Raw genomic sequence first — 13,087 nt, 5'->3', positions numbered from 1 at the left:
ACGTGAGATTGTGTTCTAAATTCTATCTATAATAAAGGGTGAATGTATAATGAATAGATTGATAGTGAGGCAAGATTCTGGTTTTTCCCTGCAACCACAAAATGATAAATTACGGAGAGATTATTTACACAAGTAATAAATTCAGAGTCGAGTGAAACTGCTTTTACCTATTATTTATTATGCATACAAATTACAATTTTACTAAAACAGTAATAAGATTTCATATATTAATCAGTTAACATACACATATGCCCAATAACTTTGTTCTATATTCCAATTGAACAAAAATTAATTTCAACTGAAAATTTTGTTCCATCTTCTTATATATGTTTTTATCAAACCAGCCAAGTGGCCAATTTGATAAATTACTAAACCAAAATGTTTGTTGAGAAAAATTTCATATTGAATGGAAGGGTCTTTTTCAATGCCAAAGTTCCCTTGGTAAGAATCAATAACAAAAGTAGGCCGAAATATCACTTCACATAATCACTATTAACCCGAAACAACGAACATATTCGTTCAAAATTGCCAATTAAGTTGTCGTGTAGCTATAAAAACAAATTAAAAAGTGAAGAAAATTAAGGAGAAAAAACGAATGAATTTCTGTTTGTTAGAGAAAATTACGCGGAACAGACGGAATGAGAGAAGAAAACTAAAAATAAATCACTTGCATCAAATATGAGTCTTGACAATATTTATCAATTATTGTTTCTCATTCTATCATAGCACATTCTTAACTGTAGGGCAGAATTATCAATTTATAAATCTGCCAGGCCAACAAAGTTCAACCTCAATGTTCATTTACAAGTGGGCTTGCCACCCCAACAGAGAAGACTCCTTTTTGAGGCAAACTGTATATAAAGTATATAAAAACAAAACTAACGCGAATAGTTAAATTGGGGGAGCACCTAGATCCTCTTCTACCTTGTTATCATTGCATCGCTTGAGCATAAGTAGCTGACCTCGCAAGTGAATAATCTGCAACAGGAAAAGGGACAAAAAAAACTATTACTACTTCCCAAAAGAAGCCATCCACTGAGAAGATTTGGCCACGAGGAGTGTAGAAAATTGAAGAGGTGAAATTCACAATACCTCTCCTTTAAGTAGTGGAGGAAGGCTATCTGTCGAAACTAAGCCAAAAATTTCCTGTGAAACCTTCTCGTCTTTGATACCAAACCATGTTTCAGGGGGTAATGCTAGTAAAAGTGCCGTCAAGACATCATCACTTGCTGGATGCATACCATAGTAACCACATGAGCCAGAAGGGCAGCTGCTAGCCTCTGTTTGAGATAACGGCACCAGCATATCAACTCCATGCTCTCCATTGCCATTGACTACTGTACCAGACACTACTGTAACAGGCTTGACGCCATTTGTAGCCCTGTAACATCTTACACACGTTTCCCGACAGCAAAACCTATTTGATGAACCAGATATCCCAGCGAAAATTCCAGCCCCTTGGCAGCAAACAGCAGCAGCAATATTTGACAAACTATCCCGCTGATCTGAAGTTTGGTTAAACTGGCAGACAAGTTTTTCAGTAGATAAAAGATCAGTCACCATCTTATAAAGGCCAGTTTCTTGCACTTGTTTCAACACCTCTCCCTGAAAATTTATATGGATTGTAGAAAATTAAAACACCATACAGACAACTAAATAAGGAGCACAATTCTCCGTGTGCAAAGGGTTCCTTTCGTTTCACCTTGATAGCAAGCCTTCCTTTTTCCTCTTGACTTAAACCTTGATCGCCATCCTCTCTTCTGCGAACCTCAGCAACCCACTTAATAAACTTGGAAAAATTTGAAGGAAGAGACATGACCACTGTGGAGAGAACATTCTTGACATCCTTCTCACTATTTGCACTTAACAGCATTGGAACATCATCCATCAAATATTTTGCAGTACTGGTCCAACTCTCATCCTTGCAGCTCTGCAAAGCAGTTATCTAACTGTAAACACAATCGGAAAGCTAAAGGAACTAAGGTAGGGTGACCAAACAATTTAGACCATTGAAGTCTTAGAAGTGAAAACATTCATTGTTCACCCACAGCAATGGTAGATTGGAGCAACAACTAAGTGAAACTTGACGTGTCAGTGGATTAAATTGACAAAACTGACGTAAAAATTATTCAGCAGGCATCATCAAATCAATTCACTTTCGTCAGTTTGAAACTCATGAAGCAAACACGCCAAGCAACCAATGGCGCAACCACAAATGAATTAGTTAACCGGAGATTTGCAGAGTTCTTTTTATCTGAATCATTTCACCCTGTGACTACCTCTTCTGAAAGACACAAGAAAATAGATAATCATAATTCTGCTTATGAAGGTTGTTAGTAATAGCATTATTTGGATCATACCAGGGTATACAGCAAAGCCGGTTCTCTCTGATGCCTGGACACGAGCATGAACCTGACAGCATATTTCAAGTCAATGGGGACATGCAGAGAGCTACAGGCATGTAATCAAATACACAAGTGAATGCATGCTAAACTGCAAACTATTGCCAATTGTCTGAAAGGCTTCCATCAGAAACATTAATTGCTTTCAAATACGGCTTCATGGGAAGTTAAGGTTTCCAGCTTTAGGTTCTATGCACCCATCCATCACTAAGGTGGCAAATGATATCAATAAATGACTAAAAACACGAGATGGAATTTTTCTAGAGGTAACTTTATATACTCTCCATAACAAAATGCACAATGAAATGCAAGTAGACATACCCACGTTGTTGTCCAGTTGTTTCATCAATAGTATTCATGGCATCCCAGAGAAGCTTAAGTGGGACCCAGTGAGGAGGATATTTAAACCGTGCAACATCTAGAATCAATGCCATATCACGTTCAGCGTGATATCCCCCGATTGGTGAAAAATGACCTGTCCCAGTCTACAAAAAATCTCATTCACATTACAATGATATGAAGCTTGAAACCAGCAAGAAAAAAATTTATAACAAAACCTAACCGAACCAAGAGGAATTTACCAAACACATAACCAACATATCAATCAAAATACCAGATGAAAGATAGCTGCAGCCTTGTAATTACTTCCCAAGAGGCTTATGAGTTAAAAAAAACAGGTATAGAAAATTAAAGACATCAATATGGCTGTCAATAGCTCGAGGAACATGTCTTAAACCTATACGCAATAAAAAAAGAATCAGATTAACATCACATATACAAGCCCTGAAATGATCAGTTCAAGAGTAAAAGATACAAAATTGATAATTTTATGGAATATAGGAATGACAGTGTTCAGAACTTGAAAACACGCAGACTTAAAGCAAGGCTTTGCTAGATAATATAGCATATGCATATGATAAGTCATTGATCATATAATAACTGCTTAGTTTGGATAGATTCAATCGCATACCACAAAGTAGAAGAATTTTAAATACAACAGTTACCCAAAACATCTGATGAAGCCTGTCTACAACACAGGGACACTAAATTTTCCCATGCATACAGGCTTGAAAACATAATTACGTATGCCCAAAAATAAACTTCCACCAGATGTAGCAGTATGGAAGCGGCAGCAAAAAACATGGCATTTGTCCCAAAATGGATGAGACACTCAAATTCAGATTGCAGGAGCCAACTCAAGAGGAAAAGGTCAATATGAAGAAAGCAAAAATTTTAATATGGAAGCCTTAAGCAAAAACTACAGCTTTATTTGAATTATTATGATTAACCAAAAAGATTTAAAGAGAAAATATCCACCTGGTTAAATGTTCCTCTGTTATAAGATGAAATCAGATGACAATCATCTGAACTTGAACAGTCCATCACATACTTCCGAAATTCATCAAAAGTGCTCTGATTTGTGCGAAAAGCTTTGACATCAGCTCCAGCACAATGGGCCAAGCAAACAACCTTCCCAAATGAAATACCTTTATCCTTGACCTTTTCTAGAGGCTCGCAGCAATCCAACATCGATTCATCGAACCATCTCCAAGGCCCTGTGATTAAATCTCAACAGGCTTGTGATACAAACTTTATTTCAGGGAGAAAGAAGTTAATTTCCACATATTTAGAATTGTTTACGAAATGAGAACGATTAAATAAAGTTAAAGCTAATAATTTTATAATGTTCCCAGCAATTAAAGAACTCTTCTGTACGCAAAATGCCAATCTCTCTAATGTTTCCCCCAAATTCTCCCAGGAGAAGTGAACTTTTCAACCGCAACAAGGATGTTCGGTGTTGGCATCTTTCTGATAACAAATTAATAATTTAAGGGGAAAAATGCAGGTAAATGGAAGCAAGAAACAGAAAAAGCAGAGTTTCCAAAAATTCAGAAGTTTCCAACACCACAAAGATTATTTAAATAGAAGGGTAAAATGTTGCACTTTGATCCAAATAGCAATCATTTTCCAATCTATGGAATTTTTCCTAAAACCCATGACAAACACCTCGCATTATATACATCCGCTACTCCGCTTGTGTTTCAACTATCAAAAAATTGTTAAAAGCCTATGTCAGTATGCATTTAAGACAATGTATAAGGGCATTGCGCCTCGGGAAATCCCAGGCGCAACGATTTACAAAGGCGAGCCCAGGCGCGCGCCTCGGCTCGCCTTGGAAGGGCTCTCGGGCGCGCCTTAGGCACGCCTGAGATTGTTTTTTTTTTTTAAATTCAGTGACAGAGAAGTTGCATTTGAAAATGCAACTTCTCTGTTTTTTTTAATATTAACTTAAAATGTAAAAGACCCAACCCAACCTTAAACCCTAGCAGCCCAGTTAACAAATTAAATATCATGAGACGACAAGAGCAGAAGTGTGCAGACTGCAACAGAATTACAGAAGCCAACGTGACAGCGTGAATAAGAGAAAGGCCAAGAACCATTTATTGAAGAAAGCTCAGGTATCAGTTCTAGGGACTCTGATGATTCGATGGAAGAAGATGAAATTGATTTGGATGATTGAAGAATTTTAATCGTGTTACTTATTATAATGAACTTATTAATTATTTGTTGTTTTGTGTGACGTTGTGACTTAATTATTTCATATTTTAATATATTAATATATTATTCTAAGGTAAATATATTTTTTAAAAAAATAAATAATGTGCGCCTTGCTTCGGTAAGGTGCGCGCCTCGCCTTGCGCCTTGCGCCTCAAGCTCCAGAGCCCGTGTGCGCCTCGGTGCGCCTTGCGCCCTTGACAACTATGTATAAGATCATAACTCCCAAGCTTGACAACGTTATTAAATTTGAAAGTGGGCACATCGGTGAAAAGAAAACCAAAGAATATAACCATGAAAACAAAATAACTTTGCAGGATGCTAAATTAAGTAAGTTTAACATAGTGAAACATGTCTATTGAATTAGCATGAAACCTGTCCACCATCTTATATGAGTTACCTTTCCATCTTCTACCTGGATCAATAGCAAGGGCATTCAATACCATTGAAAGGCTAGCCAAACCACAATAGGCAGGTTCAGATTGCGTCTGAAAATAAGAAATCAGCTTGAAAAATCCTTCCATAGTACCATTGTGAATGGCCTCTGAGAAGAGTTTCTGCAGTGCAGGTCATGAAAAATATCCATCACTTGAAATGAGGAATATAGAAGACCATTTATATACATCATCATAAATTCATGCTTATATCTTAGAAACGTGAGCATGGAGATAATTCCCAGAACTTCCACCTCAGTTAATAGATCGTATGATAAATAATTCCAGATTTTATCCAGAAAATTTTGAGGGAAACCTTTAAATCCAGACAACTCTGAAAAATATTAATTTACCAGCTAAAAGATCATATCATAACATGTTAAATTGATTCCATAACTGCCCAATATATGATCATGTCATTCTAAATAAATTGACCGTCCCTAGCTTTGATCACAAACTGTGGACACATAGTCATAATATGATTATTACGAGTATCCCTAGATTCCTAAAAATTCAAGTTTTAAACATCAATTTCTCCACTTTTAATAATCCGTTCATGTCAGCTACTTGAAACCTACCGATTGATAAATCAAAACAAACTTATTCCCAGAAATCCATCAGCCTCTCAAATAGAATCTCGAGCCTTTCACTGAAAACAGCACTTTTCTTTCCCTAATCTTTTGTCGCTCCCAGTAGAGAAAAAAATTCCCAGTTCTTGGCTACTATATGATATAATTACATCTTAATCCTCCTCACTGAGTAAGCATAATTTCAAATCACATAGCAGTTAATGTCTAATCAATAAAGACCTGATTTCGACAATAACAACCAAAATTGAAAAGTAAAGTAAATAGAGCGTAAACCCAACGCTCAACGCAATCGTATTAACAAATAAAAACCACCACAGAAATACCTTGCCTTCAAAAGAAGCAAAATCAATGGCAGGAGGAGAAGGGAGTACACGCCTATACAATCCTGCCATCGCCATTTGTCTTCAAGCTCGGACTAGGGTTCCGCAAGTAACTTTTTCAACTTTTTTTCTCAGTGGCAGAATACCCAATACCATGTATATTAATATCTTTGTTAACCCGCGTAAACAACCCGTTTTCAAAAAAGGCAATTGTTCCTTCGACAGTTGCCTTTTACGACCAGTGATTCTTTTATTAATCACTAGATTTTTAACCACTCAAAAATAAAATAATTAATTGCATTCATTTCGATGTCACCTGCAAAAATGATTAAACTTGAAAAAAATTAGTACAAAAACTCAAAGTTGATAGCTTCAAAAAAAAATGTATAAAACTAAAATCATTCGATAAAATAATATTATGTCAGAAAAACAGTTCTGGTTACACAAATTTTGTGACTTCCAAAAATATTATGTCATCATCCACTCGACACATGACAAGTGTGCTGAATGATGAATCATGGTCACTTATCTATACATCACGATTGAATGAGTGATCATAATTTATCAACTCCGCACACGTGTAATGTGCTGATTAGATAAAGGTAACTATCCGTGTGAGTAGTATAAACAAAACTCATTATTGATCAATCCTGACTTCAGTCACAGTTCTTACTTCATTTGTTTTTGTGTCTTGAATCTCTTGATAGTGATACACGATTTAAGATTGTAGTAATCCTTTTTGGACTATAAATTATATTCATTATTAATGTTTCTAGCATGTTTATTTATCATTGAAAAGTGCTGTTTTGTTATTAATATATTGTGAAGGTAGATGGATTATTTTATGGCATCACCAAAGGCATTATAAAAACCCCATTTCACCTGCAGGTCCATTTCATGGTGTCACTGCTTCACTCTATCCAGCCTTATACACAAACATGGATATCGATTTGTCGTTCAAAATATATATAGATTTCGTTTTTGGTCTAGTTTATTTTTGTATCCACTTTCCGAATATGGGTATTTCATCCTACATTCGGAATAACGGTATTTGCTCGTACAATTTTGTGAAATAAGCTGTTTCTGGATTGAAGTGAACTTGTATATCCATCTGTTATGCAGTGATGACCAATTTATTTCAATATCTGTTACAGAAATTAAGGCACTTCTTTACCAAAAATGCCATATTCATGGCAATAACATTGGAAACGACAATACTACATATTTCAAGTATGTATTCTGAATTCTATTCCATTGCACACCTATGGAAGCTAATCCTCTGAATGATAGCAGAATTTGCAGAAACAGATAATTCATAGTTGGTTTGAAGAGAGACCATCAATGTGAAAAAAAAAATTCTTGGAATGTGAGCAGGTGCTAGCTACCTAGGCCAAAAACTTCAGTTCATTACGAGCAAAATCAAGGGAAATCCCCCAGAACATCAATGCCCATTAGACTTTAATCTACTCTCATCCTCTTCTTCATGTATACTTGGAATAGGACTCTGCCCAAAGCTGGCATTTCGTAATGAGGACCCAGTATCAGGTTCATTGGAGTTGGAGCCTTTGGATCTTGATTTCGTGGATCCACCGCCGTTGACAGACTCCTTGGACTTCTTTCTACGCGATTTCTTGGGGATGTCAGGGAGGTCTCGTGAGGGCGAACTGGTTCCTTGGCTTGAATCTTGTAGCTGGCGAGTCGACTTAACGCTGCCGCCTTCTGATGAATCCTTGGACTGATGCCTTCTTGAATGTCTTGATTTGGTTGATGAGTCTTTCTTTCTCGGGGAGTCGTTTGCATTGTTGTCTGCTGAGGCATGGCGCCTGGAAGATTTTGGTAACTCAGGGAGATCCTTGCGTGGAGAATTCGATGATTTGTTTACTCTCCCTGAATCTACAACACCATATTTTATGTAAATGAAACATCAGTTATTATCTGGTTTATTATTCGATTAGGGGTCACTACACAAAGATTTAAGGTCATTTCTTCAAATTGCTCTCCAAAATTCGTTTAAGCAAATTAAGATGAAAATAATTTGAACCTGCAGAAACCCATTTGATCTCAGGGTTCTCTCCAAGTTCTCCTGGAGGGCCCAACGGTGCGGATTGGAATCCTGTTTGTGATGGAAACTCTTTCATCTGCAACAAATTTTTCAGTAAATTACCCAATTTAATATATGGAATGATCAGTCCTCCTACATAATTGCATGCAATTCACGTATGTTGCTGTGGGGGAAAAAAAGACTGGCTGCAACATTTTCTCAAGTAGTCAAAATGCTGTTCAATACCCAGCTTGGTGAATCAATGGATGGTCCATCCCATCCTATGTGAGCTACATGCTTTACATCTGTGGGTAAGCCAATCTGCATTTCTGGCTCTTTTTCATCCTCTGCATCAAAAAAGTTCTCCTTTTAGGACAGCACTTCAAATTAACATCTATTTCATGATAGTATATCTTGTCATCCCTCCAAAAACATGGTATTTAACGGGTTCTTCTATACTGCACTGGAGAGGATCTCCCGGTGCAAGCACTACCATTAAATTGGGAGATGTTTCCATGTTTTGAGGCGCATCCATCCCAAAATTTGGAAATTCCACCCGTCTAAAGATGGGGAACTCTAATGCATATGTACAATTCCATCTTTCATAAGGAAAAAAAGGTTCATTCCGTGTGGTCGCCATACATCTTTTGCATCGTAAATTAGATGCAAAGAAACAAACACTTCACTAAAACATTGTACAATGAAAAAGTTGTTTTTCCATGAAAAGCTCACCGAATATCTGAGAAATGTATCTTAGACCTTTCAGAAGGCCCTTCACCTTAGTCGACATCTTTATTTCTTCTTCTCTGCAATTCAAGGATTAAGAGGAGAAAACCACCCTTTACAAGGAAATTCAGTGCTTTATATCCCATATACTTGAAATTGATCCATGCAATAAAAGAACATGGATTCTTGAAGTCCAAGATGGAGGCTTGTGGGAGATATATTATTATGTATCTGATTTCCTTCGGGTGGTTGACTCTGTTTTGCGAAAATGTAAAGATGTTCAAAACAGAAGACTCAACAATCCAAAAGCAAATGCTGTCAAAGCGAAACCTTCCATCTATTCAATGGCAATTAAATCTTTGGTCCACAATGCCCGTTAAGACAGAGCATGTCCACCATCGAAAATTTAGGTTGGAATTAATGTATTACAAGAAAACTGTAAATTCATGCTAAATTTAGAACAGCCCGTAACGAAGCCTTGGGGTTCCTGGGATGGCGGGTAATCTGCCACCATTTATTTTTTCATTGTTGAAACGGTAATGGTATACCTTCACTTGGTTGTATGATTTTAGGGTGCATAAATGTCTTTTGTTTGTATGATTTTAGGTGCATAAATGTCTTTCGTTGCAAAGTCTATGAACTTCGTTACTTCGACTAGATTAATCCTATCGATCGAATAATTAAGTCATAATTCATTGATTGATTGTATCATTAACCATTTCTTTTTGTTGATACGAAGAACTTATCATGAATCTACTGATTTCTTATGCTTCTGTTATTGCTGCTGAATTAGCCGTAGGGTTTGCTTCTATTGGACCTGGAGTTGGTCAAGGGACTGCTGCGGGTCAAACCCTAGAGTATATTGCAAGACAACCCGAGGCAGAGGGAAAGATACGAGATACTCCGAGAGTTATCAGTATTTATCAACTCTGTTTTTTAATTTAAAAATTGTATTTATATCTAAAGTTTTCTTTAACTTTTTATTCATTTCTTCCGCGAGCAGGACCTTCTAGGAAGCCTTCCACTGCTAAGTGTGAATTTTTGAAACCCAAATGGTGTACAACGAAAAATTCGGTAACGACTAATGAAGTATCTTTATGGACATCATTGTTTTGGACAAATGAAGTATCTTTATCAACAATCCATTGCTAAGACTTAAAAACCCAGTCACGCATTGTACACTACTCCAGGCTTCCAGGGTAAAAACAAAACTGTTTGATGGTTCGATTCACATACTTCCATTGCGCAAAAGGAGATTTAGAATCAAGAATGTTGTCATGAACTTGAACACGGGCTTGAAGAAAATTCCAATCTCAAGAAGGTCGAAAAAACTTAGTATAACTATTAAAAAAAAAAAAAAATTGGTCTAACTTGATAGATGCCGAAGAAGGCCCAGGTATACAGTCAATAATCATGTCAAAGCACAGTTGAACACAAGATACTAATTGAATCAGATGTTACATGCTGGCCGGAGCACCACCAAAATATAAATAAAACTGGATTAAATTATTGAAAAGGAGTATTCGGGTCTCCCATTAATCTTTAAGATGCCTTGAGATCATCCATCCCAACGCTAGCCTGCCAAAAGGGGAGGAAATACAAATTATTTCAACCACAAGGATCACTGATCAAAAGCTTTTTACTTAGCATCTTTCATAGTCAAAGCTCTCACCAAGAACTTGTGGTTCTCTTCAAGCAGTGGAGCGAAAGTAGTGCAAAATTTTTCGATATCACCATTTATGTCACCAGAGCCACCTATGACATCCAAGAATTTTTTCCTATCAGGAGCGAGCTTCATGGCAATCTGTCATTTTAATTCAGCACGAGTGTCAGAAGGGCTAATTCAAAACTTCAAGGAAGGCAGATACTATTAGCAATACTACCTAATTCATCAACCATGGCAAAATTTTTGTTCATATCTTTGTTAAAACATCTATAAACAACCAATTGTAGGTGAAAATAATCGCAATGAAAACCATCAGGAAAGACTATGATTTAAATGCATATACCGTAAAGCTTGAACTGGCCAGCCATCCGTGCCACTTTTTCAAGGTTTTGGTGTAGGAATCGGTACAAGCTTGAGACATGGCCCAATCCTGGTGCTCCAGTAAATTCCGAAACAATTCCACCAAGAAATCCATAGCCCTAATAATTTAAAACAATTTACATGTGCTCTCAAATGACACTGGTGCTCATGAGTAAGAATTTACCTCTTTGCAGGTATTAAAATACATGCCTCAATGGATGTAAACACCAGATAGGAGGAACAGAAAGCTAATTGCAGAGCAAATAGAAAGAGATGGTACCTGGTCAACCACAACAGACCATTGGTGCAACTGGATGAGCCTTTAGCAGTCTTAGCATCAACTTCTTCCTGTATCATACTGTACAGGTGATTATATTTTGTAGTGTCGGATGTATACTTGTTCTCTAGCCTCTGCGGAAATGGGGAAACACGAATGATAAGTGACACACACAAAAAGATCTTTGAGAGTAAAAGCAGATCGGCCGATAGGAAGATTATCACGTCTTCAATTAGCATATATTAAACATGGAGGGAAAATATCTCACAGTTATATTGCCTCCAACATCAGATTTGACAAGTGCCATGGCAGCTCCAAACTTTTCTGAGCAAATAAAAAAGAATCAAGTTTAAAAAACCAAAATTTTAAAAGCTGCTGTGTGTTCTAGACTTCGAGTAGACACTTTGCAAGATAATTCTTCACAATGGTTGAATGAGGTAAGAATTTCTGCTCCTACAAAATGATTTGAAGACATTGTATTTGCGTAAATCGTAATCTAACAATGGAAACTCGAATATGTAAAAGAATTGCCCCCAGACTCGACATATTTTACCTATGACAGGTATAATTAGCTTGCAAACATCCAAGAATTGCTTTGTGAGCATTACTCCTTCCTCTGTCTTCACATGATTCATTCCTTCCAATGCAGGTGCAAACACTGTGCCTTCCATCTCTCTTGCTTAAATACACTAGTGAAATATCACATATTTTAGAAAGACGAAAACATAAAATATGCAGAAGAGGGTAAATAAAACAGATTCAGGATGTCTGTGAAAATATAAAGGACATAAACATGCCATTTCTACCTATTACCGTAAAAAGCAAACCATGAAGCCCAGCTTGCAAGGCAATACTTGAGATACAAATACACCATAAATCAACACTCTGCATTAGGAGTAAATCCTTTTTAACATTATTCTGCCCTTAGTACGCAACTCCTAATGACACTGTACCCTAACACATTCGGATCATACCAGCCTCAAGGACCATCTAAAACTATTGTTGCAGTCATCCAAAATCAGACATTAGATTGTTGAATCCTTTATTGAAAAACTCACAAAACCTTTTCTGTTGTTTTGTCTAAATGCAAATTCAAGAAAATCCTAGCGTGAACCTATATATATATATAATGTGGTAATAATACAAAATCTGTTGCAGATAAATCAAATTAAGAAGACCACACAAAACAATTCTTCATCTTTCTTCAGATCACCTCCAGGAGCTTCAGCCAGAGATAATTCAACAAGAAATCGAAAAAGCGGAAAATGGGGGACATTCAACAAGGGGAACCAGCAGTTTTGCTTCATTTTTCCAGGATAGTAAACTCAAATAGAAACTTCAAAATCGTTCAGTCATCACAAAGAAATCTGAAACGCAGTTAAGCATCGAGAAAACATTTTAACACCATTTAAGCCCAAACCCAAAAAAAAAAAAAAAAAAAAAAAAAAAAGAATGAATCCGAGTGGCAATCCCGTCAGAAAACTTTACAAATGAATTGATCAACACAAAGTTTTACGAGATGGAGATCTGAACTTACCTGAAGGTTTTAGCGTTCAATTGGTGGAAAGCAGAAGGCACTAGACAGACAGGTCTCGGAAAGTTAATTGCTTTTGTTTTTTTGTATTGATTTATTATTAATCATTCGCTTTCATGTGACGCCAAGCAAGAAAGAGAAATGAATTGCTAGGCCAGAGCTTTATTTTTGGGTCGTCCTC

The 13,087-nt window shown here is 36.7% G+C and overlaps 3 protein-coding genes across 5 annotated transcripts; all 3 read right to left on the bottom strand.

Moving 5' to 3' along the window:
* Positions 1–640: 640 nt before the first annotated feature.
* LOC140973430 (glutathione gamma-glutamylcysteinyltransferase 1) lies at positions 641–6,536 on the bottom strand. Of its 2 annotated transcripts, none has more exons than XM_073436205.1 (8): positions 6,306–6,536; positions 5,359–5,515; positions 3,720–3,958; positions 2,724–2,887; positions 2,361–2,412; positions 1,703–1,930; positions 1,093–1,605; positions 641–978 (listed from the first exon to the last, which is right to left on the bottom strand). In XM_073436205.1, exons 1-8 carry the CDS (start codon positions 6,378–6,380, stop codon positions 892–894), a joined length of 1,515 nt encoding a protein of 504 aa, XP_073292306.1. In that variant the 5' UTR covers positions 6,381–6,536; the 3' UTR covers positions 641–891. The 2 variants fall into 2 exon arrangements, with proteins under 2 accessions (XP_073292306.1, XP_073292307.1); XM_073436206.1 differs by having other exon boundaries at positions 6,311–6,466.
* An 859-nt stretch (positions 6,537–7,395) lies between these two features.
* On the bottom strand, positions 7,396–9,395 carry LOC140972160 (CRIB domain-containing protein RIC6-like). The gene is made up of 4 exons (XM_073434629.1): positions 9,076–9,395; positions 8,590–8,690; positions 8,344–8,440; positions 7,396–8,195 (listed from the first exon to the last, which is right to left on the bottom strand). Exons 1-4 carry the CDS (start codon positions 9,131–9,133, stop codon positions 7,744–7,746), a joined length of 708 nt encoding a protein of 235 aa, XP_073290730.1. The 5' UTR covers positions 9,134–9,395; the 3' UTR covers positions 7,396–7,743.
* Positions 9,396–10,419: 1,024 nt separating this feature from the next.
* On the bottom strand, positions 10,420–13,042 carry LOC140973428 (glycolipid transfer protein 1). Of its 2 annotated transcripts, none has more exons than XM_073436202.1 (7): positions 12,910–13,042; positions 11,926–12,051; positions 11,641–11,696; positions 11,376–11,506; positions 11,079–11,214; positions 10,742–10,873; positions 10,420–10,647 (listed from the first exon to the last, which is right to left on the bottom strand). In XM_073436202.1, exons 2-7 carry the CDS (start codon positions 12,041–12,043, stop codon positions 10,612–10,614), a joined length of 609 nt encoding a protein of 202 aa, XP_073292303.1. In that variant the 5' UTR covers positions 12,044–12,051; positions 12,910–13,042; the 3' UTR covers positions 10,420–10,611. The 2 variants fall into 2 exon arrangements, with proteins under 2 accessions (XP_073292303.1, XP_073292302.1); XM_073436201.1 differs by having other exon boundaries at positions 11,926–12,061; positions 12,910–13,039.
* Positions 13,043–13,087: the final 45 nt, after the last annotated feature.

This window comes from Primulina huaijiensis, chromosome 3 (assembly GCF_012295235.1).
Source record: "Primulina huaijiensis isolate GDHJ02 chromosome 3, ASM1229523v2, whole genome shotgun sequence".
Classification (NCBI taxonomy): Eukaryota; Viridiplantae; Streptophyta; class Magnoliopsida; order Lamiales; family Gesneriaceae; genus Primulina; species Primulina huaijiensis.
Note: the sequence above shows the minus strand (reverse complement) of the source record. Positions and strands in the feature narration are given on the sequence as shown.

Excerpts from the sequence above, each read along its gene's own strand:
- LOC140973430 (XM_073436205.1), bottom strand. The coding sequence starts at position 6,380 with ATGGCGATGGCAGGATTGTATAGGCGTGTACTCCCTTCTCCTCCTGCC. Across the intron at positions 5,516-6,305 it reads TTGCTTCTTTTGAAGGCAAG|AAACTCTTCTCAGAGGCCAT; the intron begins GTATTTCTGTGG and ends CCTGCACTGCAG. Across the intron at positions 1,606-1,702 it reads AAGGAAGGCTTGCTATCAAG|GGAGAGGTGTTGAAACAAGT; the intron begins GTGAAACGAAAG and ends ATAAATTTTCAG.
- LOC140972160 (XM_073434629.1), bottom strand. The coding sequence starts at position 9,133 with ATGTCGACTAAGGTGAAGGGCCTTCTGAAAGGTCTAAGATACATTTCT. Across the intron at positions 8,691-9,075 it reads ATACATTTCTCAGATATTCG|AGGATGAAAAAGAGCCAGAA; the intron begins GTGAGCTTTTCA and ends TTTTTGATGCAG. Across the intron at positions 8,196-8,343 it reads GATCAAATGGGTTTCTGCAG|ATTCAGGGAGAGTAAACAAA; the intron begins GTTCAAATTATT and ends ATGGTGTTGTAG.
- LOC140973428 (XM_073436202.1), bottom strand. The coding sequence starts at position 12,043 with ATGGAAGGCACAGTGTTTGCACCTGCATTGGAAGGAATGAATCATGTG. Across the intron at positions 11,697-11,925 it reads GCTAATTATACCTGTCATAG|AAAAGTTTGGAGCTGCCATG; the intron begins GTAAAATATGTC and ends TTATTTGCTCAG. Across the intron at positions 10,874-11,078 it reads TGGCCAGTTCAAGCTTTACG|ATTGCCATGAAGCTCGCTCC; the intron begins GTATATGCATTT and ends TTAAAATGACAG.